The sequence below is a fragment of the Oncorhynchus tshawytscha genome, linkage group LG16 (assembly GCF_018296145.1).
Source record: "Oncorhynchus tshawytscha isolate Ot180627B linkage group LG16, Otsh_v2.0, whole genome shotgun sequence".
In the NCBI taxonomy this organism is placed as follows: Eukaryota; Metazoa; Chordata; class Actinopteri; order Salmoniformes; family Salmonidae; genus Oncorhynchus; species Oncorhynchus tshawytscha.
Window position 1 is genome coordinate 78,188,093 of NC_056444.1, and position 24,089 is coordinate 78,212,181.

Sequence of the window (24,089 nt, forward strand, 5' to 3'; positions counted from 1 at the left end):
ACAGAGCGAAAGAGAAAAACAGACAGAAAGACAGAGAGGAAGACAAAGAGAAAGACAGTAGGGAAAGACAGACAGACAGAAAGACAGAGCGAAAGAGAAAAACAGACAGAAAGACAGAGAGGAAGAGAAAAACAGACAGAAAGACAGAGAGGAAGAGAAAACAGACAGAAAGACAGAGAGGAAGAGAAAAACAGACAGAAAGACAGAGAGGAAGAGAAAAACAGACAGAAAGACAGAGAGGAAGAGAAAAACAGACAGAAAGACAGAGAGGAAGAGAAAAACAGACAGAAAGACAGAGAGGAAGAGAAAAACAGACAGAAAGACAGAGAGGAAGAGAAAAACAGACAGAAAGACAGAGAGGAAGAGAAAAACAGACAGAAAGACAGAGAGGAAGAGAAAAACAGACAGAAAGACAGAGAGAAAGAGAGAAGAGAAAAACAGACAGAAAGACAGAGAGGAAGAGAAAAACAGACAGAAAGACAGAGAGGAAGACAAAGAGAAAGACAGTAGGGAAAGACAGACAGACAGAAAGACAGAGCGAAAGAGAAAAACAGACAGAAAGACAGAGAGGAAGAGAAAGAAAGACAGAGAGGAAGACAAAGAGAAAGACATTAGGGAAAGACAGACAGACAGAAAGACAGAGCGAAAGAGAAAAACAGACAGAAAGACAGAGAGGAAGACAAAGAAAGACAGAGAGGAAGACAAAGAGAAAGACAGTAGGGAAAGACAGACAGACAGAAAGACAGAGCGAAAGAGAAAAACAGACAGAAAGACAGAGAGGAAGAGAAAAACAGACAGAAAGACAGAGAGGAAGAGAAAAACAGACAGAAAGACAGAGAGGAAGAGAAAAACAGACAGAAAGACAGAGAGGAAGAGAAAAACAGACAGAAAGACAGAGAGGAAGAGAAAAACAGACAGAAAGACAGAGAGGAAGAGAAAAACAGACAGAAAGACAGAGAGGAAGAGAAAAACAGACAGAAAGACAGAGAGGAAGAGAAAAACAGACAGAAAGACAGAGAGGAAGACAAAGAGAAAGACAGTAGGGAAAGACAGACAGACAGAAAGACAGAGCGAAAGAGAAAAACAGACAGAAAGACAGAGGAAGAGAAAGAAAGACAGAGAGGAAGACAAAGAGAAAGACAGTAGGGAAAGACAGACAGACAGAAAGACAGAGAGGAAGAGAAAAACAGACAGAAAGACAGTAGGGAAAGACAGACAGACAGAAAGACAGAGAGGAAGAGAAAAACAGACAGAAAGACAGAGAGGAAGAGAAAAACAGACAGAAAGACAGAGAGGAAGACAAAGAGAAAGACAGTAGGGAAAGACAGACAGACAGAAAGACAGAGCGAAAGAGAAAAACAGACAGAAAGACAGAGAGGAAGAGAAAAACAGACAGAAAGACAGAGAGGAAGAGAAAAACAGACAGAAAGACAGAGAGGAAGAGAAAAACAGACAGAAAGACAGAGAGGAAGAGAAAAACAGACAGAAAGACAGAGAGGAAGAGAAAAACAGACAGAAAGACAGAGAGGAAGAGAAAGAAAGACAGAAAGACAGAGAGGAAGAGAAAGAAAGACCGAGAGGAAGACAAAGAGAAAGACAGTAGGGAAAGACAGACAGACAGAAAGACAGAGCGAAAGAGAAAAACAGACAGAAAGACCGAGAGGTAGAGAAAAACAGACAGAAAGACCAATAATTCCCATAATGGAAATAGTCTCTATGTTGAACCATAGTATGCCATGAGAAGGACAGCCAAAGGAATAGCGCCAAAGCGACATTTCAATGCCTAATACAGTACATTACAGTACATCTTCTGCTTTTCGTGAGTAAAACTGTGCCAAATCATTAAAATGTGGTCATAATTGTCCATTTGAAGGGATCAATAATTTTGAAAAATTGTTTATCACACCAGCATGTTATTGTTGCATAAAGACCTCATGTCTCTTGTGTCTGGTCTGTAATAAGTCCATGTCGTGGCCTAGTAAGTGTCAGCGGCAGGATGGTCTACCAGCACAACCCAGAGCTAGTGTCGGCACCTCTATGCCTCTGTCTGCACAATGTAGCCCTTTCCTGCTGTCGAATGACCAAAGTGGCTTCATGGTTGGAATGTTATTCATATTTGTCAAAGTTTCATAATTAATAAAAACACATTTAAAATATTTTGAAAATCTGGGGTTTCTATGTCAAACAGTTTTGTTATATATATATATATATATATATATATATATATATATATATATATATATATATATATATATATATATATATATATATATATATATCAGTGTTCTGTGATGTATAAAAAGTGTAATATTGGGATGCAAACTCTAAATGTAATACATTTCAACTCTATATCTGACATGGTACAAGTGTCTTATTTTTTAAAAAGCCATAACCATGTGTGTGAGGTGTATACTTTTATTGCAAAGTAGATTTGTTTAAGACTACCAAGGAACACTCGGAGTGACCATGTGACCCTGATTTAGCCCACTGCAGTAAAAGGATATAGCCAGCAAGAACTGTCATTATCACTTTAGAGATGGACAATCTACGGTACAGCTTCGCATTGATATTTTCCTAATTAAATAAGTGTCAGATATTTATTTTCTTCCTCAACCTATTTAAATGCTGTACTTGCATTCAGTTCCCGTATATTGTGTTCAATATCGAGTAAGTTTATTTAGATAGTGATCTTATCTGTTCTGATGTTCACACCCAAAGGCTTTGTTCAATTATTAATGCTCACTCAATAATGAGATTGCTATTGAATGGTTGTTGCAAATACATAAAGGGAATAAAATATTTAATATATATATATATATATATATATATGCGTGTAAATTCAAAGTTATGATTATTTTTCCATTAAAAGTTCCCTCTGACATAGCCCTGAGGTTCATCTTCCATACCTACTACTGTCATCTAACATAACCTCTAGCTCAGGGGTGGGCAAACGTTATGGCTCGAGGGCTACATCGGGAATTTGAAATTCAACAGAGGGACGCATTTTTGGGGGGACCAATGTTTGTTAAAATCAATTTGTGGGGGCATCCTGAGTGGTGCAGTGGTCTAAGGCACTGCATTGCATTGCTTGAGGCGTCCCTACAGACCCAGGTTCGATCCCAGGCTGTGTCACAGCTGGCCGTGACTGGGAGACCCATAAGGCGGCCCACAATTGGCCCAGCGTCGTCCGGGATAGGAGAGGGTTTGGCAGGCAGAGATTTCCTTGTCCCATCGTGCTCTAGCGACTCCTGCGGCGGGCTGGGTGCATGCACGCTGACACGGTTGCCAGGTGTACGGTGTTTCCTCCGATACATTGGTGCGGCTGGCTTCCGGGTTAAGCGGGCATTGTGTCAAGAAACAGTGGGGCTTGGCTGGGATGTGTTTCGGAGGATGAAACGGCTCTCAACCTTCGCCTCTCCTTAGTTCGTATGGGAGATGCAGCGATGGGACAAGACTGTAACTACCAATTGGATACCACCAATTTGGGGAGAACTTTGCCCCTCCTGCTCAAGAATGACATTCAAACCTATTCTGTCTTCCCTTTGAAGAACGCTTTTGGGTTCCAGGTAGAACCCCCATTTTGGGTTCCATGTAAAACTCTTTCCACAAGAGATCTACCTGAAATTGGAAAGGGTTCTCCTATGGGGACAGCCGAAGAAACCTTTTGGCACCCTTTTTTCTAAGAGTGCATAACATTTGAAATAAAGAAGATTTTCATGTATTTATTTATTTGATATTTGTATTGGATTTCTTTTCCTCCAGATGAATAGACAGCATCAGCAATGGAGTAGGTACTTTAAAAAACATATAGCTATTACACATATATATTTATATATTATAATATAATACAGTTTTCTGTGAATGATGGGGGAACGGGTGTGTAAGTATTTAAACTGGTTAATATATATCTCACATGAGAATGATGAGTGTAGGATGGCTCATAGTGATGACCGGAATGGGACAACTGGAACGACACCAAACACCTGGTTTCCCATGTTTGGATGTGATTGACACTGTTTCACCCACCCCACCCCAGCCCTTCCCTGATTGAAGTGACAAGTGACACTACTGATACATGAACAATCATCTGCATATACATCTACATAGCTACCTATTTTCATATTTTTAGAAAAGCTTTCAAAAAGTGCCAATGTGTCTACCTTTCCTTCACTAGCACTTAGTATTTGTCGTTCAATAAATTAATGACAGCACAAAAAGTAAAAGAATATTAAACATTTGCATAATTTCCCCCTGATTGGTAAAACAAAATTGAAATGTCTGAGTTTCTTTGGTCAGAAGGACCTGTGGAAAAACACTGAGCTATAGGTCATACAGTTGTCCTGTAAAAAAGTGCCAAGTGTTGACGGTACAACTAGCAGTATAGAGGGCACTAGATTAGAGTTTACACTTTTTATTCATTTAGATGACAATTTTAGGCCATATTTTGGGGACTTTCAGATTACAAATGTGACTGTTCTTAGGACTGTATTCTTGAATTCTTGAATTACAAACCAAGAATATTTTTCCTGGAGTGGTGGGTAAGGATATGACTTCTATGGACCTCAGTGGGGATAAGGGCACTTGCAGTCTAAGAAAAAGTTCCTAACGTCCAAGTTTGGACTCTCAATCATAACGTACACTTCCTGCGGACATTGACATTTTACTGAGGACCCCACCCAGGGTATCCCTAAAAGGTTGTTTGAGTGTTTGTCTCTAGATCAACATTGATGGTTTTAAACAAATGCCCCTCAGACATCATAAAGGTGTCAGCATCTAGGACAGCAAAACCCCTCCGAATGGTTTACAAAAGCTGCTTCAGTTCATTTTGGTCCAATCAGCTTTAAACCTCAGATCCCTGTAGCCAGGTATATATTCATATCATTCATGTCCATGGGCAGTGACAACATAGTTTTTCAGCATATTCCTGCAGTATGTTTGTCTAAAGTTGAGAGTTTAGTGTGTAATATACATTGGACCCAGACTTTCATCTCAGACTCTGCTCACAGCACACAACTGGTGAGGTGAAGGACTGAGGGTGAACCCCAGGGATGGTGTGAGGTCCAGATCCTCCTCTCCTACCCCGGGAGGAGGAGAGAAACAAAAGCGCTGCAGGAGGGAGGTGAAGAAAAGGAAGAGCTCCATCCTGGCCAGACTCTCTCCTAGACACACCCTACGACCTGGAAGAGGAAGATGAGGAAGACAGCATGAGGACAATAGAAAAGGAAGAGCTCCATCCTGACCAGACTCTCTCCTAGACACACCCTACGACCTGGAAGAGGAAGATGAGGAAGACAGCATGAGGACAATAGAAAAGGAAGAGCTCCATCCTGACCAGACTCTCTCCTAGACACACCCTACGACCTGTAAGAGGAAGATGAGGAAGACAGCATGAGGACAATAGAAAGGGAAGAGCTCCATCCTGGCCAGACTCTCTCCTAGACACACCCTACGACCTGTAAGAGGAAGATGAGGAAGACAGCATGAGGACAATAGAAAGGGAAGAGCTCCATCCTGACCAGACTCTCTCCTAGACACACCCTACGACCTGTAAGAGGAAGATGAGGAAGACAGCATGAGGACAATAGAAAGGGAAGAGCTCCATCCTGGCCAGACTCTCTCCTAGACACACCCTACGACCTGGAAGAGGAAGATGAGGAAGACAGCATGAGGACAATAGAAAAGGAAGAGCTCCATCCTGACCAGACTCTCTCCTAGACACACCCTACGACCTGGAAGAGGAAGATGAGGAAGACAGCATGAGGACAATAGAAAAGGAAGAGCTCCATCCTGACCAGACTCTCTCCTAGACACACCCTACGACCTGAAAGAGGAAGATGAGGAAGACAGCATGAGGACAATAGAAATGGAAGAGCTCCATCCTGGCCAGACTCTCTCCTAGACAATGGATGTGTGACTGTAGGTTCCTATAATTGACAAATATAAATATTCCCACTGGGCAAAGACATCAATTCAATGTCTATTCCACATTGCTTCAACGTCATTTCCATCCCCTCAACTTTCTTTGAGCCAAAGCAATGAGCATATCAGATTTAGTTAATTGATCAACATAGAAGGACATCAGATTTAGTTAATTCAGCACCATAGAAGGACATCAGATTTAGTTAATTCAGCACCATAGAATTATATCAGAATTAGTTAATTGACCACCATAGAATGATATCAGATTTAGTTAATTGACCACCATAGAAGGATATCAGATTTAGTTAATTGACCACCATAGAAGGATATCAGATTTAGTTAATTGACCACCATAGAAGGATATCAGATTTAGTTCATTGAGCACCATAGAAGGATATCAGAATTAGTTAATTGACCACCATAGAAGGATATCAGAATTAGTTAATTGACCACCATAGAATGATATCCGAATTAGTTAATTGACCACCATAGAAGGATATCAGAATTAGTTAATTGACCACCATAGAAGGATATCACAATTAGTTAATTGACCACCATAGAAGGATATCACAATTAGTTAATTGACCACCATAGAAGGATATCACAATTAGTTAATTGACCACCATAGAAGGATATCACAATTAGTTAATTGACCACCATAGAAGGATATCACAATTAGTTAATTGACCACCATAGAAGGATATCACAATTAGTTAATTGACCACCATAGAAGGATATCACAATTAGTTAATTGACCACCATAGAAGGATGTCAGAATGATAGTGTTAATAAGGAAACACACAGTGGGACTCACCTGCAGAGAAGGGCATGAAGGCATCCTTCTTGACGAATCGACCTTCCTCATCCAGAAAGTGGTCGGGGTTAAAGGTGTGAGGGCTCTTCCATTCGCTCTCATCTCGCAGGACAGACGTCAGTAGAGGTAACACATCAGTCCCCTTTTTGATGAAGTATCCCTGGAAGGTGACGTCTTGGCTGGTGGTGTGAGGGATGGACATGGGTACAATGTTGGCCAGTCTTTGGGTCTCATGGATCACTGCATCAGTGTAGGGCAGGTTCTTCCTGTCCTCTACCAAGGCCTGACGACTTCCTATGACTCTGCTTATCTCCTCCTGGACCCGGTCTGGAATAAAAAGGAAGAGGAGGGATAAAGTTACTATAAAATCTGAATGATCTTCAGTCTGTTTCTGTTAATTCACTTGGATTCAATTCAAAGACCTGTGGTTCAAGTGGGACATTTGCCAATGTTTACAGCGAGTAAAACCGTAATTGTCTTACATAACTGTAATCATACACTTTCTGTACAAAGGTCCTTCAAATCAGAATCACCTTTATTTGCCAAGTACATTTACAGATACTCAGAACTTTAATATGATGCTGCTAGTGACAAACAACATTTAGAGACAGAATACAGATAGAGGAGTTTGCACACATTATGCAAGTGAGCTATAATGGGTTGAGTTGTGGATATACAGTGCATTCGGAAAGTATTCAGACCCCTTAACTTTTTCCACATTTTGTTACATTACAGCCTTATTCTAAAATTGATTAAATAAAAACATGTCCTCAATGTCCTCAATCTACACACAATACCCCATAATGACAAAGTGAAAACAGGTTTATAGATTTTTTTGTAAATGTATTAAAAATTTACAACAGGAATATCTCATTTACATAAGTAATCAGACCCTTTACTATGAGACTCGCAATTGAGCTCAGGTGCATCCTGTTTCACCCTTGAGATGTTTTTACAACTTGATTGGGGTCCACCTATGGTAAATTCAATTAATTGGACATAATTTGGAAAGGCACACACCTGTATATATAAGGTTCCACAGTTGACAGTGCATGTCAGAGCAAATACCAAGCCATGAGGTTGAAGGAATTGTCAGGGAGGTGACCAAGAACTGATGGTCACTCTGACAGAGCTCCAGAGTACCTCTGTGTAGATGGGAGAACGTTCCAGAAGGATAACCATGTCTACAACACTCCACCAATTCGGCCTTTATGGTAGAGTGGCAGCCGACTTGGAGTTTGCCAAAAATGCACCTAAAGGACTCTCAGACCATGAGAAACAAGATTCTCTGGTCTGATGAAACCAATAACTCTTTGGCTTGAATGCGAAGTGTCACGTCTGGAGGAAAACAGAAACCTCTCATCACCTGGCCAAAACCATCCCTACAGTGAAGCATGGTGGTGGCAGCGCCATGCTGTGGGGATGTTTTTGAGCGGCCGGGAAATTAGTCAGGATCGAGGAAAAGAGCAATGGAGCAAAGTACAGAGAGATCCTTGATGAAAACCTGCTCCAGAGTGCTCAGGACCTCAGACTGGGGGCGAAGGTTCACCTTCCAACAGGACAACGGCCCAAAGCAGACAGCCAAGACAATGCAGATGTGGCTTCGCGACAAGTCTCTGAAAGTCCTTGATTGGCCCAGCCAGAGCCCGCACTTGAGGCCGATAGAACATCTCTGGAGAGACCTGAAAATAGCTGTGCACCGACGCTCCCCATCCAACCTGGCAGAGCTTGAGAGGATCTGCAGAGAAGAATGGGAGAAACTCCCAAAATACAGGTGTGCCAAGCTTGTAGCGTCATACCCAAGAAGAATCAAGGCTGTAGCCGCTGCCAAAGGTGCTTCAACTAAGTACAGAGCATAGTCTGTGATATTTCATTTTTTTGCAAAAATTTCTAAAAACCTGTTCTTGCTTTGTGATTATGGGGTATTGTGTGTAGATTGATGAGAAATAAAAACAATTGAATCAATTTTATAATAAGGCTGTAACGTAACAAAATGTTTAAAAAGTGAAGGGGTCTGAATACTTTCCAAATGCACTGTATGAGGTGTGTTTGTCAGGTGAGTGTGTGAGTATCAACCCTTACCCTGTATATCGGGGTACTTGGCCATGAGCAGCAGACCCCAGCGCAGGGTTGTCCCCGTGGTGTCGGTACCAGCAGCAAACAGGTTGGCCACAGTCTGTATGAGATTCTCAGTGTGGTAATGAGAGTTCATGTTGCCTGATTCCTTTTAATACATAAACAAACATGTTTCAGTAAACAAGAGCAGTTATTTCTAAATCATCTCCCCCTGGACCCCCTAGTTATTCACTCCAAGAAATGACATGCTAATAACTGTAATAACGCTTTATACCTCCAGGGTCTGTTTTCGGACAAGGAACGAGTCCACAAAGCCTCTACACATCTGCGGGTTGAGAGTCTCCTTCAGCCCCCTCACCAGCTCCTTCATCTCCCCCTTGTTGTCGGCAATATTTTTCAAGATAAGTGTCTTGTTCTTCAGCAAGGGGCCCAACCATGGGAACATGTTGTACAACTTTAAATAAAAAGCAAAGCAAAAATTAGCTTCTATTTTGTCTGTATATATTATACTTGGACTAATTTAATCTAGTGTGTCTGTCATTGTTCTCAAAGTAAACATGATTAGCACGGTATCGTACCTGTATTGAAATAGATCCTCCGAGTCGGATGGACTCATTGGCTTGATCCACCGAGCGTCGGAACCGTGGATCAGAGTAGTCAAACCTGCTGCCGTACACAATGCTGCAGATGATGTTGGAGACAGCGTAATTCATTGCCTGGGTTGTGTCAAATGCTTTACCTGTGACAAAGAACAAAGAACAGAACCGAAATGAGAAAAACTGAGAAAAGATTAAGACTTATTTTGATTGTGTTATTGATATAATAACTTTACCCTTGTGTTCTTCAAACACTTCAATCAAGTAGTGAACTTCCTCAATGATCTTCTCCTCGCTTGCTTTCTTGCCCATTCCAAAGTCCCTAAGGTTTGTCAGGGCAAAGCGTCTCATCTCTTTCCATGAATCTCCATTGGCAAATACAATACCTATTAAAAAGTACAGTAGAACAATATTGTTCTGATGTAGTAGTTGAGTGAAATTCTTAAAGGAATAGAAATCAATTTTAAGAAGCACAGATTAATGGAAGTAGGAGGTTTCAAACAAAATCGTTTTTTCTCTTCATATTTTAATGAAGTCAGGAGAAAATAAAATATTTGTAAGATATTTGGGGTTGTTAGAGTCGGTTGAACACAGAAGAGCATCATGTACAGAACCAGTCAAAAGTTTGGACACACCTACTCATTCAACGGTTTTTCTTTATTTGTACTATTTTCTACATTGTAGAATAATAGTGAAGACATCAAAACTGTGAAATAACACATATGGAATCATGTAGGATCCAAAAAAGTGTTAAACAAATCAAAATAAATTTTATATTTGAGATTCTTCAAAGTAGCCACCCTTTGCCTTGCTGACAGCTTTGCACACTGTTGGCATTCTCTCAACCAGCTTCATGAGGTAGTCACCTGGAATGCAATTCAATTAACAAGTGTGCCTTGTTAAAAGTTCATTTGTAGAATTTCTTTCCTTCTTAATAAGTTTGAGCCAATCAGTTGTGTTGTGACATGGTATGGGTGGTATACAGAAGACAGCCCTATTTGGTGAAATACAGAGTCCTTATTATGGCAGGAACAGCTCAAATAAGAAAGGAGAAATGACAGTCAATACGAAAAATTTCTTCAAGTGCAGTCGCAAAAACCATCAAGTGCTATGATGAAACTGTCTCTCATAAGGACCGCCACAGGAAAGGAAGACCTAGAGTTACCACTGCTGCAGAGGTACCAGCCGCAGAAATTGCAGACCAAATAAATGCTCCACAGAGTTTATGTAACAGACACATCTAAACATCAACTGTTCAGAGAAGACTGCCTGAATCAGCCCTTCATGGTCGATTTGCTGAAAAGAAACCACTACTAAAGGACACCAATAACAAGAAGAGACTTGCTTGGGCCAAGAAACACGAGCAATGGACATTAAACCAGTATAAATAATTTCTTTGGTCTGATTCCAAATTTGAGATGTTTGGATCCAGGTGAATGGATGATTTTCCGCATGTGTGGTTCCCACCGTGAAGCATGGAGGAGGAGGTGTGAGTGTGTGTGGATGCTTTGCTGGTGACACTGTCAGTGATTTATTTAGAATTCAAGGCACACTTAACCAGCATGGCTACCACAGCATTCTGCAGCGATACGCCATCCCATCTGGTTTAAGCTTAGCGGGACTATCATTTGTTTTTCAACAGGACAATGACAAAACCCACTTCCAGGCTGTGTAAGGGCTATTTGACCAAAAAGGAGAGTGATGGAGTGCCGCATCACATGGCCTCCACAGGCACCCGACCTCAACTCAATTGAGATGGTTTGGGATGAGTTGGACCGAAGAGTGAAGGAAAAGCAGCCAACAATTGCTCAGCATATGTGGGAACTCCTTCAAGACTGTTGGAAAAGCATTCCAGGTGAAGCTGGTTGAGAGAATGCAAAGAATATGCAAAGCTGTCATCAAGGAAAAGGGTGGCTAAAAATATATTAGGATTTTTAAACACTTTTTTGGTTACTACATGATTCCATATGTGTTATTTCATAGTTTTGATGTCTTCACTATTATTCTACAATGTAGAACATAGTAAAATAAATTAAGGAAAAACGTTGAAAGACTGGTACTGTATACTGTTGTTGGTTTTTACAGTATGGCACCAAGCATGCCTGCTTAACTGTCCATTGTCAAGGTTTGCAACGTAGTAGGCCTGAGAATCAGTTATCTGACATTACCGTGTCCTTTGTTTAATTCACTAAACAAATGATTGATGCCCCTGTCCCCAAACTCCTCTGCATGGTTGACCAGTGCTTGCTTGACAGTCTTGTATCCTGCGAGAACGACCACTTTTCTGGGTCCAATGTGAACTGTGAACACCGAGCCATATTTCTTGGACAGCTGTAGAACATAAAATAAGCCAAAAGACCAGGTTTAGACAGATAAAATCCTTTCCATTCAAATAAAAATGCCTCGTAAAATGTGAGCCTATGAACTTCTGAGGTCAGTGTTTGACAAACAAGATTGTTGTGTTAACTTCTGGAAATGAATGACTGATCATGTAAATACCCAGCTAGCACATAATGTTCTGAGAAACAGAGCTTGGTGAGAGCGTGGTTGTCATATGGTCATTTTTAAAACAACCTTCCACATATGTCTGGCAATGGTGCTGTATAGTTCCTTGGCTTTGGAACACTCTAAGCCCATTTAAGAAATGAGTTCCATGTTGGTAGTGTTCTAGGACCGTTCTCAAACTGGTTTAACATTGGGAATGTTCTCAAATAGTTTAGAGAACATTAAAGGAATAACGTTCTTCATGGGAATTTCAGTACTTCAGCATTACATTTCCCATAGATATCCTCATGGTTCTATTAAAAATCATGTTCTTAAATTGTTCAAAGAGCATTAAGAAACAACGTTCTTCTGTGGGAATTTCAGTACTTCATCATATTGATTCGTACAGGTTTCCTCGTGGTTTTATTTAAAGTCATGTTCTCAAAATGTTCTGAGAACGTTTAGAAAACTTTCCATAAAAACCACAAGAAAACTTTAATAACATTCAGAGAATGTTCTAAGAATGTTATTTAAAAACATACATTTAATTCTCAGCATCAACAAAACTCTCTCTATCCTCTATCTTGTTAAGTGTGTTCAGGTGTGATGGCTGCACCCACTAATTGGCTACACCTGATCTTAATGAGTGCTTGTTTCCTTTGAAATGGGGTTTGTTTGAATACGCTACAATTAACAGATTTGTATGATTTTTAAAAACATGTCATGCTAGTGATGCTGTGAACTAATTCCATTGATAGAGAGCAGAGGATTACAGGTTTAAATCTCACTGATGCTGTCACAATAAAAAATAAATGTGTTTCATTATTAATGCCTTATGAAATGAAATTCCATGTGTCCTGTCTGTGCTCAAAAAGTTCAAGAAAGCAACAAAGTCTTATTGAAACATTCAACTAAATTTATACGGAAGTTATTCAAAAAACTAAAAATAACCAACATTTTCCGCAAAATGTTCACTTCTCTTCTCAGAACGTTTAACCCTGTGTCGTCTTAAGGGTACAAAATGACCCTCCACTATGTTTAACAACAGAGAAAACTCCCTGAATGATATTCTTTCAACTTGAAATGTGATGACTTTTCCTAAAGTGACCCCAACATTAGAAAAATTGAAACATTGCCTTTGTTAATATTTCCATGAAAGGTGTACACCACCTGGGCACAAAGATTGTCTTAGGGTCATTTTTGACCCGGCAGATATAAAATAATTTACACACCACAAAACCAACAAAGACAAACACAATGAGAAATTGAGATGATGTGTGCTACTGATTGAACTCAGCCAGCAGCTCCTGAAGAGGAAGATCACCATGGTTGGCACAGTTAGAAAGAACAAGCCTAAGCTCCACCCTGCACTCCTCACAACAAGGGGGAGAGAGGCCTTCTACAAGCCTAAGCTCCACCCTGCACTCCTCACAACAAGGGGGAGAGAGGCCTTCTACAAGCCTAAGCTCCACCCTGCACTTCTCGCAACAAGGGGAGGAGAGGCCTTCTACAAGCCTAAGCTCCACCCTGCACTCCTCACAACAAGGGGGAGAGAGGCCTTCTACAAGCCTAAGCTCCACCCTGCACTTCTCGCAACAAGGGGAGGAGAGGCCTTCTACAAGCCTAAGCTCCACCCTGCACTCCTCACAACAAGGGGTAGAGAGGCCTTCTACAAGCCTAAGCTCCACCCTGCACTCCTCACAACAAGGGGAGGAGAGGCCTTCTACAAGCCTAAGCTCCACCCTACACTCCTCGCAACAAGGGGAGGAGAGGCCTTCTCATCAAAGTTTGCCTTCACCCCCACCACCACTCTAGTTTCTTACCTCCCAAAGAGGAACAAGAATGTGGTCGTCCTGAGCATACTGCACAAAACTGCTGAGATCAGTGATCGTAAGGACAGGAAGCCAGCCATCATCCTGGACTACAACTACAACAAAGGAGGCGTGGACAACCTGGACAAGGTGATTGGAACTTACAGCTGCAGGAGGAGGACTGCCCGCTGGCCCCTGGTCTTCTTCCATAACATCATTGATGTGTCCTCATACAATGCCTTCGTGATATGAACAAGATCAACCCTTCCTGGATGCCTGATAAGCAGAACAAGAGGCGGGTGCTCCTGGAGCAGTTAGAGTTGATTGATTTATGTTCCTCATGTACACTGCTCAAAAGAATAAAGGGAACACTAAAATAACACATCCTAGATCTGAATGAATGAAATATTCTTATTAAATACTTTTTTCTTTACATAGTTGAATGTGCTGACAACAAAATCACATAAAAATGATCAATGGAAATCAAATGTATCAACCCATGGAGGTCTGGATTTGGAGTCACACTCAAAATTAAAGTGGAAAACCACACTACAGGCTGATCCAACTTTGATGTAATGTCCGTAAAACAAGTCAAAATGAGGCTCAGTAGTGTGTGCGGCCTCCACGTGCCTGTATGACCTCCCTACAATGCCTGGGCATGCTCCTGATGAGGTGGCGGAAGGTCTCCTGAGGGATCTCCTCTCAGACCTGGACTAAAGCATCTGCCAACTCCTGGACAGTCTGTGGTGCAACGTGGCGTTGGTGGATGGAGCGAGACATGATGTCCCAGATGTGCTCAATTGGATTCAGGTCTGGGTAACGGGCGGGCCAGTCCATAGCATCAATGCCTTCTTCTTGCAGGAACTGCTGACACACTTCAGCCACATGAGGTCTAGCATTGTCTTGCATTAGGAGGAACCCAGGGCCAACCTCACCAGCATATGGTCTCACAAGGGGTCTGAGGATCTCATCTCGGTACCTAATGGCAGTCAGGCTTCCTCTGGCGAGCACATGGAGGGCTGTGCGGCCCCCCAAAGAAATGCCACCCCACACCATGACTGACCCACCGCTAAACCGGTCATGCTGGAGGATGTTGCAGGCAGCAGAACGTTCTCCACGGCGTCTCCAGACTCTGTCACGTCTGTCACATGTGCTCAGTGTGAACCTGCTTTCATCTGTGAAGAGCACAGGGCGCCAATGGTGAATTTGCCAACCTCGGTGTTCTCTGGCAAATGCCAAACGTCCTGCACGGTGCTGGGCTGTAAGCACAACCCCCACCTGTGGACGTCGGGCCCTCATACCACCCTCATGGAGTCTGTTTCTGACCATTTGAGTAGACACATGCACATTTGTGGCCTGCTGGAGGTCATTTTGCAGGGCTCTGGCAGTGCTCCTCCTGCTCCTCCTTGCACAAAGGCGGAGGTAGCTGTTCTGCTGCTGGGTTGTTGCCCTCCTACGGCCTCCTCCACGTCTCCTGATGTACTGGCCTGTCTCCTGGTAGCGCCTCCATGCTCTGGACACTACGTTGACAGACACAGAAAACCTTGCCACAGCTCGCATTGATGTGTCATCCTTGATGAGCTGCACTACCTGAGCACTTGTGTGGGTTGTAGACTCCGTCTCATACTACCACTAGAGTGAAAGCACCGCCAGCATTCAAAAGTGACCAAAACATCAGCCAGGAAGCATAGGAACTGAGTAGTGGTCTGTGATCACCCCCTGCAGAACCACTACTTTATTGGGGGTGTCTTGCTAATTGCCTATAATTTCCACCTGTTGTCTGTTCCATTTGCACAACAGCATGTGAAATTTATTGTCAATCAGTGTTGCTCCCTAAGTGGACAGTTTGATTTCACAGAAGTGTGATTGACTTGGAGTTACATTGTGTTGTTTAAGTGTTTCCTTTATTTTTTTGAGCAGTGTATTTGTTTTGTATCTATTATATTATTATTATTATTTTTTATATCATTGTTGTTGTTTATACACCTTGTGGGTGGGGGCAATGGTTAAACAAATGGGAGAAGACTAGTATTTTGTAGTTGAACTCCTCATTGTACAGAATATAAGAATATATCACTATGTTTCCAAAACAGTTCAAGACTGTTGTTGTTTCCCTTCAATAAAATGCATTCAAATCTACTTTCTGCACATTTCTGCTACTTTCTTAGACTATACAAGTTCTATCTCTTGCCAAACAAAATAAGTTAACACCTATGCAGTACCTTTAGCAAATAATAATAATAAAGCTCTACTTTAGTAAAGAAAACAATGATGACAGGTGTGTTGTAATAAAAATGAGTGGTGTCCACTGATCAGTCTTTCTGCATTGTGAAGAGGAAGAACCCAGATGTTCACAAAGTTTATGACGAATGACAGCTTGTTTCTTCATGCAAAATAGATTTATGGTATAACATTTAATTGATCTGCTCTATTTTAGAGGTTTAGTGAAGATGGGTCCTTTTTTACCTTTAGGATAAGGGGAGTATACAGAATGTTTTAGACTACACAAGGGTTTAAAAAAAACATTATTTTTACCGGTCAGGAAACGTATGGCTTCATTCCCACAAATAATGTGAAACAACAAACATACTTTCCACAACTTCCAATAAACCAAACGTGCTAGCTGGGTACTGTGAGTCAATATCTTGAAAGGAGGTACTTGAAATGGAATAGTTCAAGCAAGCAAGCCTTTGACTTATTAATATCTCACCTCACAGAGGGTCTGGTAGGGCCTTTTGAGATCCAGCTGGAGCATGTTACCAAGCAGGGGCAGCGGCCTGGGTCCTGGAGGCTCCTTCCCATGTTCCTCAGAGCTGGAACTAGAGGAGAGGAGGTAGAGGACGAGCAGAAACAGCACAGCCCCCAGCAGTGTCACCGTGCTTGGAGCCTGGAGGAGAAGACCTTCCATAAGAGACATCTTCGATCGGAGCTCTTACACCTTACCCTGGGCTAAAAAGAGAGACCGCTTGTGCTCATACACAACAGTCACTCAACAGAGCTAACTGCCTATGGAGCTCTTCTTATGTAGAGGACAGGACCGCCTTGGGGGAGGAGCTAGGCATCTTGAGAAACAGAAGAATAGTAGCGCCAAGCCTGCACAACACATTCCCTGCAGATCATTGACTAAATTATAGCATGGTCTGATCATAATTTAATTAAGGTCACTATGCCTGTCCTCATCCTGAGATATGTTCCTCTTTATTACACCCTCGTTATAACACTGAATAGAACTGCAGGCAAGGAGATAAAGAATGAGGAACAACCTGTTGGGGGGATTAGGCAATAGCTCTGTGTGTTTGCTTCGTCTGTAACAAGGTGCCTCCTACACCACTCTATGTGAATGCCAATGAGTATAGAAAGCTCTGAGCCAAACTAGTAGAGGCAGACCACAGTTTCCAAGCAAATGTTTTATTAAGGCGAGGCTGAGTGTTTTATTAAGGCGGGGCTGAGTGTTTTATTAAGGCGGGGCTGAGTGTGGTTTACCATAAATAATTCAGTTTCACCAGTTCAGTTAAATAATTTCCCATTCAATGAATTAATATTGATCTGTTGATGAGATTTAAAACAAAGTCAGCAAAGACCCAACACAGGAACAGAGAGATAATCTGAATGATCTTTAGCCTGGTATCGGTTCAATGACCTGTGCTTCAGATTGGCCTCTTGCCAATGTTTACAGTAGGCAACACCTGTAACTGTGTTTTGTGTCACTGTACAAAAGGTCTTGGACAGTTTTATGCAGTGTAATGTTCACTACATAAAGGCTTCGTGTTTCTATTGGTCCTTCCCCACGTACTGGCCAATACCCTATATGTCACACCCTGACCATAGTTTGCTTTGTATGTTTCTATGTTTTGTTTGGTCAGGGTGTGATCTGGGTGGGCATTCGATGTTACATGTCTAGTTTGTCTATTTCTATGTTTGGCCTGATATGGTTCTCAATCAGAGGCAGGTGTTAGTCATTGTCTCTGATTGGGAACCATATTTAGGTAGCCTGTTTGGTGTTGGGTTTTGTGGGTGATTGTTCCTGTCTCTGTGTTTGCACCAGATAGGGCTGTTTTGGTTTTTCACATTTCTTGTTTTGTTAGTCTATTCATGTATAGTTTCTTTATTAAAGAACCATGAATAATAACCACGCTGCGTTTTGGTGCGCCTCTCCTTCGACTCAAGAAAACCGTTACACTATAAAGTTTTCATTCCTGCAAAAAGCATTGAACTGCACATTTGACATTTAAACCAATGAGTCAGTGGTTTGTTCTCTTCAACTGACATACATTTCCTCTCTTGTGTTGTAACGCAAGACAAAACACTGTAAAAATGTATAGTTCATTGCTATATGCAGGAATTCATACTTATATGAGCACATTATCACAATTGATAGTATTGTTACATCCGGCGCCGACAGAGATGACCGCCTCGCTTTGCGTTCGTTTTTTAAAATGTATTATTTCATACACTGTTACCCCAGGAAATCTTGAGTCTTATTACATACAGCCAAGAGAAACTATTGGATATAAGTGCAATGTCAACTTACCAACATTATGACCAGGAATACGACTTTCCCGAAGCGGATCCTCTGTTTGGTCCACCACACAGGACAGTGGATCGGATCCCAGCAGGCGACCCAAAACAATGGCGCCGCAGAAGGGGCAGACGGAGCTGGTCAGGCTGCGTAGACGGGCACATCGCCCACCGCTCGCAAGTATACTACTCGCCAATGTCCAGTCTCTTGACAACAAGGTAGACAAAATCCGAGCAAGGGTTGCCTTCCAGAGAAACATCAGTGATTGTAACATTCTCTGCTCCACGGAAACATGGCTCACTCGGGATATGTTATCGGTACAGACAGTACAGCCACCTGGTATCTTCACACATCGCGCCGACAGAAACAAACATCTCTCTGGTAAGAAGAAGGGCTGGGGTGTTTGCCTTATGATTAACGAGTCGTGGTGTGATCATAACAACATACAGGAACTCAAGTCCTTTTGTTCACCTAACCTAGAATTCCTTACAATCAAATGCCTACCGCATTATCTACCAAGAGAATTCTGTTCGATTATAATCACAGTCGTGTATATCTCTCCAAATCAGACACTTCGACGGCCCTGAAAGAACTTCATTGGACTCTATGTAAACTGGAAACCACACATCCCGAGGCTGCATTTATTGTAGCTGGGGATATTAACATGGCTAATTTGAAAACAAGGCTCCCTAAATTTGATCAGCATTTCAAATGCGAGACCCGGGCTGACAGCATCCTGGATCATTGTTACTCTAACTTCCGCGACGCATACAAAGCCCTCCCTCGCCCTCCTTTCGGCAAATCTGACCACGACTCCATTTTGTTGCTCCCAGCCTATAGACAGAAACTAAAACAGGAAACGCCCGTGCTCAGGTCTGGTCCGACCAATCTGAATCCACGCTTTAAGATTGCTTCGATCACGTGGACTGGGATATGTTCCGGATAGCATTGAACAACAACATTGATGTATACACTGATTCAGTGAGCTTGTTTATTAGCAAATGCATTGGTAATGTTGTACCCACGGTGAATATTAAAACCTTCCCCAACCAGAAACCGTGGATTGATGGCAGCATTCGCGCAAAACTGAAAGCGCGAACCACTGCTTTTAATCAGTGCAAGGCGACCGGAAACATGACCGAATACAAATAGTGTAGCTATTCCCTCCGCAAGGCAATCAAACAAACTAAGTGTCAGTATAGAGACAAAGTAGAGTCGCAATTCTACGGCTCAGACATGAGAGGTATGTGGCAGGGTCTCCAGTCAATCACGGACTACAAAAAAAACCTAGCCCTGTCGCAGACCCCGATGTCTTGCTCCCAGACAAACTAAACAGCTTCTTTGCTCGCTTTGAGGACAATACAGTGCCACCGACAAAACCTGTGGGCTCTCCTTCACTGCAGCCAATGCAAGTAAAAAATGTAAACGTGTTAACCCTCGCAAGGCTGCCGGCCCAGATGGCATCCCTAGCTGCGTCCTCAGTGCATGCTCAGACCAGCTGGCTGGTGTGTTTATGGACATATACAATCAATCTCTATCCCAGTCTGCTGTTCCAACATGCTTCAAGAGGATCACCATGGTTCCTGTTCCCAAGAAAGCTAAGGTGACTGATCTAAACGACTATCACCCCGTAGCACTCACTTCTGTCATCATGAAGTGCTTTGAGAGACTAGTCAAGGATAATGTCACCTCCACCCTACCTGACACCCTAGACCCACTCCAATTCGCTTACCGCCCCAATAAGTCCACTGATGACGCAATCGCATTCACAATCACACTGCACAATACCCTAACCCATCTGGACAAGAGGAATACCAATGTAAGAATGATATTCATTGACTACAGCTCAGTATTTAACAGCATTTAACACTCGTCATTAAGCTGGTAGTACCCTGGGTCTCGACCACGCCCTGTGCAACTGGGCCCTGGACTTTCTGACGGGACGCCCCCAGGTCGTGAGGGTAGGAAACAACATCTCCACCCTGCTGATCCTCAACACTGGGGCCCTAAAAAGTTGCTTTCTCAGCCCTCTCCTGTACTCCCTGTTCACCCATGACTGCGTGGCAGGGTAGCTTAGTGGTTAGAGTGTTGGACTAGGTTGTAAGTTCAAACCCCCGAGCTGACAAGGTACAAATCTGTCGTTCTGCCCCTGAACAGGCAGTTCCCCGGGGTCAAACTACCTGCCCTCCAGGACACCTACACCACCCGATGTCACAGGAAGAACAAAAAGATCATCACGGACAACAACCACCCGAGCCACTGCCTATTCACCCCGCTATCATCCAGAAGGCGAGTTCAGTACAGGTGCATCAAAGCTGGGACTGAAAAACAGCTTCTATCTCAAGGCCATCAGACTGTTAAACAGCCACTAACATTGAGTGGCTGCTGCCAACATACTGACTCATCTCTAGCCACTTTAATAATTATAATTTGTATGTAATAAATGTATCACTAGTCACTTTAAACAATGCAACCTTATATAATGTTTATGCTATTACTGTATGGTTGGAACTAGAAGCACAAGCATTTCGCTACACTCGCATTAACATCTGCTAACTGTGTGTATGTGACCATTAAAATTTTATTTGATGTGGTATGAACAACACAAATGTCATAGTCTTCAATTAGAGACACAAATCTCAATCGCAATCCACAGTGCCCTTTCCCACCTAGACAAAAGCAAAACCTACTGTATGTGAGAATGCTGTTCATTGACTTAAGCTCAGTGTTCAACACTATGGTGCCCACAAGGCTCATCATTAAGCTAAGGACCCTGGGACTAAACACCTCCCAGCTGCCACGCTGATCCTCAACATGGGGGCCTCTCAGGGGTGCGTGCTCAGTCCTCTCCTGGACTCCCTGTTCACCCACGACTGCATGGCCAAGCACGGCTCCAACACCGTCATTAAGTTTGCTGATGACACAACGGTGGTAGGCGTGATCACGATGAGACAGCCAGGTCAGAGACTTGGAAGTGTGGTGTCAGAACAACAACCTCTCCCTCAACTTAAGCAAGACAAAGGAGATGATTACGGACTACAGGAAAAGTAAGGCCAATCACACCCCATTCACATCGAAGGGGCTGTAGTGGAGTGGGTCGAGAGTTTCAAGTTCTTTGGTGTCCACATCACCAACAAACTATCATGGTCTAAACACACCAAGAAAGTTGTGAAGTATGCATGACAACGCCTTTTCCCCCTCAGGAGACTGAAAAGATGTGGCATGGGTCCTCAGATCCTCAAAAAGTTCTACAGCTGCACCATCGAGAGCATCCTGACCGGTTGCATCACTGCCTGGTATAGCAACTGCTCCGCATCTGACCGTAGTACATCACTTGGGCCAAGCTTCCTGCCATCCAGGACCTATATACTAGGTGGTGTCAGAGGAAGGCCAAAATAATTGTTAAAGACCACAGTCACCCAAGTCATTGACTGTTCTCTCTAATACCACATGGCAAGTCTAGGTCCTAAAAGGCTCCTTAACAGCTTCTACCACCAAGCAAGAAGACTGCTGAAGGATTAATCAAATGGTCCCCTGAAACTGTCAATGTTTTGTGATTATTGGTGTCGTAAAAATGTTAGCTAACGGGTTACCGATTAGCATGCTTGACATTTCAGTGGAAATATACTAGTATCAGCTTTTTGATAAGCGGTTTAGCAAAAGAAATGCGTCCCATGTTGTAGGCATACGGTCCCCAGTTATTTGCCACCTTACTATTTTGTTCGAATGCAAGATAAATCCGTTTAATTTTGTTCAAAAAACAGACTCCAACCTCATGTCTGAAGTGTTTACTAGATAGTTGACTAGTTGGCTAGCCTTTGGGTTAAAACAAAAATTACTTGCCTGAAATCGGTTAGCTATATTTCAGAGGTAAACAAGTATATGTGGTCTGTCGCGTAATATACACCATGTCCCACAAAATGTGCATGTATATTACTTTTTTGAGAACTTTCATAAATTGCAGTGAAAATCGGTGGTCAGCTAGCTAGAAGGGTGTCTTTAGTGGCAAATCTTACCATTATTTTCCAGTCCATTTAAATGTTGAGCTCGAGGTGATTTAGTCCTCCAACCGCTAGAGAGTGTCCGAATTTAGGGGGTGTCCGATGATGGCGGAAAATGAGCAATAACCCAGAAAGCATAAGCTACAGCTAGCTAGCACTGCAGTGTATAAATTGTGGTAAGTAGTTGACTCAAAGAAAGCAAAAGACAATAGTTCAACATTTTAGAACAAATTAATTTCTTCCAAAACGAAGAAAAAAGAGAGAGATAGTGAGATTGTCTTTTTTTTAAACTTTCAGTTTCACTTAGCTACTTACCGTAGCTAGCTAATGCAGCTAGCTAGTTTAGCCTACTCAAACACGCTGCTCAAACAGAAGGATGCTATATTAGCTAGCTGGCTATGACTATCCAACACAACACTGAAACTCTTTAAAGTCAAGGAAAGCTTTTGGTTTTACACCGCCGGTGTAAGTGCTACACTTACACGTTACTGCTTGATTGTAGCATGTTTACTAACACGTTCGTTCTATTAGCTATTTTGACTATGACGTTACTTTAGCTAAAATAGTGACAACGATGTAGGCTGTGTGTAGCAGTTATGAAATGGTTTGGCTTGGATTTTTTTCTTCACCTGGTCACATACAGCTGATATGTTGTGCATTGACGTCCACAAGCGAAGAGAACATTTGAGATTAGGGGAGCACATAGATGCGATAAAGAATACAACGTGACTGCTATGAAAGTGAACTGTGTTTAGCATGATCCGGGGTGTATTCATTCCCCCGATTCTGTTCAAAAACATTTCTTAAACAGAAGCAAACAGAATGAAACGGGGATAAACATACCTGAATTTGTCCAATAGAAACTCTGGTTTACAACTGTTGGACTAATGATTACACGCTAGATCAGAGTGTGCAATGCAGTATTGAATGTGTCACTGTCTGTCCATGTGTCACGGTCTGTCACCTCAAAATTGTATCTCAACCTGTGTGCACCTATGTTGTAAACTTGAATTTAAGAAAGTCAGCCATCCTCCTCTTAAATGACACTGATCAGCACTGATAAAAACCCGCCCGAGACCTGTTACATAGTGACACAAAACACAGAGACACTTAAGGTGTTGTTAGCAATAAACATTGGCAGGAGGCCAACCTGAAACACAGGTCACTGAACAGATACCAGGGTAAAGACCATTCAGATGAATGTTTCAACACTGGGTTATTGCTCATTTTCCCTAAACATCGGACACCCCCTAAATTCAGACACTCTCTAGCGGCTGGAGGACTAATTCATGTGACAACATGTGACGACATGTGACGGCAAAAGTCAAGGGGTCTGAATACTTTCCGAATGCAATGTGTTTGTTGGTTTATTTAGATAGGGACAAGTACAACCACATTGACACATTGAGCAAACAATCATCCAATGAACTGCACTATAGTGTTTCTAGCAAATGCAATTTTTCAACACCCATTCCTTGATGGGCTTTTATAGAAACAAAAGGAAATAAAATAAATAAATACATAACCAATTGAAAATCACATAAAATCACATACCAGTATTTTATAACAATTATATGTACAAGGCAAATATCATCACATAAAATCATATATGAGCACATTATCACAATTAAATGCACAAATCAAACGGCATACATTTTTACCCCTAATATGTACAACTTGACTGAGGTAATATATGCCATTTAGCAGATGCTTTAATCCAATGGGACTTGCAGCTCATTCACAGATGTTATTCAAAAAACACTGTATCAATCTGCAATAACAATAACATTTTATGTTGGTCTAAAGCCATGTGTAATATACACTGGACACAGACTCTCATCTCAGACAGAACACTACCGGTGAGGTGAA

At 42.2% G+C, this 24,089-nt stretch overlaps 1 protein-coding gene across 3 annotated transcripts; it reads right to left on the reverse strand.

Annotated features, from left to right (window-relative positions):
• Positions 1-3,702: 3,702 nt before the first annotated feature.
• On the reverse strand, positions 3,703-16,704 carry LOC112235069 (cytochrome P450 2K1). Of its 3 annotated transcripts, none has more exons than XM_042299703.1 (8): positions 16,411-16,704; positions 11,574-11,736; positions 9,642-9,791; positions 9,388-9,548; positions 9,084-9,263; positions 8,816-8,957; positions 6,734-7,060; positions 3,703-5,177 (listed from the first exon to the last, which is right to left on the reverse strand). In XM_042299703.1, the coding sequence occupies exons 1-8, from the start codon at positions 16,615-16,617 to the stop codon at positions 4,990-4,992; spliced, it is 1,518 nt and encodes a 505-aa protein (XP_042155637.1). In that variant the 5' UTR covers positions 16,618-16,704; the 3' UTR covers positions 3,703-4,989. The 3 variants fall into 3 exon arrangements, with proteins under 3 accessions (XP_042155637.1, XP_042155638.1, XP_042155639.1); XM_042299704.1 differs by lacking the exon at positions 3,703-5,177 and adding an exon at positions 5,195-5,637; XM_042299705.1 differs by lacking the exon at positions 3,703-5,177 and adding an exon at positions 5,658-5,821.
• Between the last annotated feature and the right edge of the window lie 7,385 nt (positions 16,705-24,089).

What these genes read in the sequence shown, in the direction of transcription:
- LOC112235069 (XM_042299703.1), bottom strand. Translation starts at nt 16,617, where the DNA reads ATGTCTCTTATGGAAGGTCTTCTCCTCCAGGCTCCAAGCACGGTGACA. An exon ending in TGAATTAAACAAAGGACACG is followed by an intron (nt 9,792 to 11,573) that starts GTAATGTCAGAT and finishes ACTTTTTAATAG; the next exon opens with GTATTGTATTTGCCAATGGA. An exon ending in TCCGAAAACAGACCCTGGAG is followed by an intron (nt 8,958 to 9,083) that starts GTATAAAGCGTT and finishes ATGTATTAAAAG; the next exon opens with GAATCAGGCAACATGAACTC.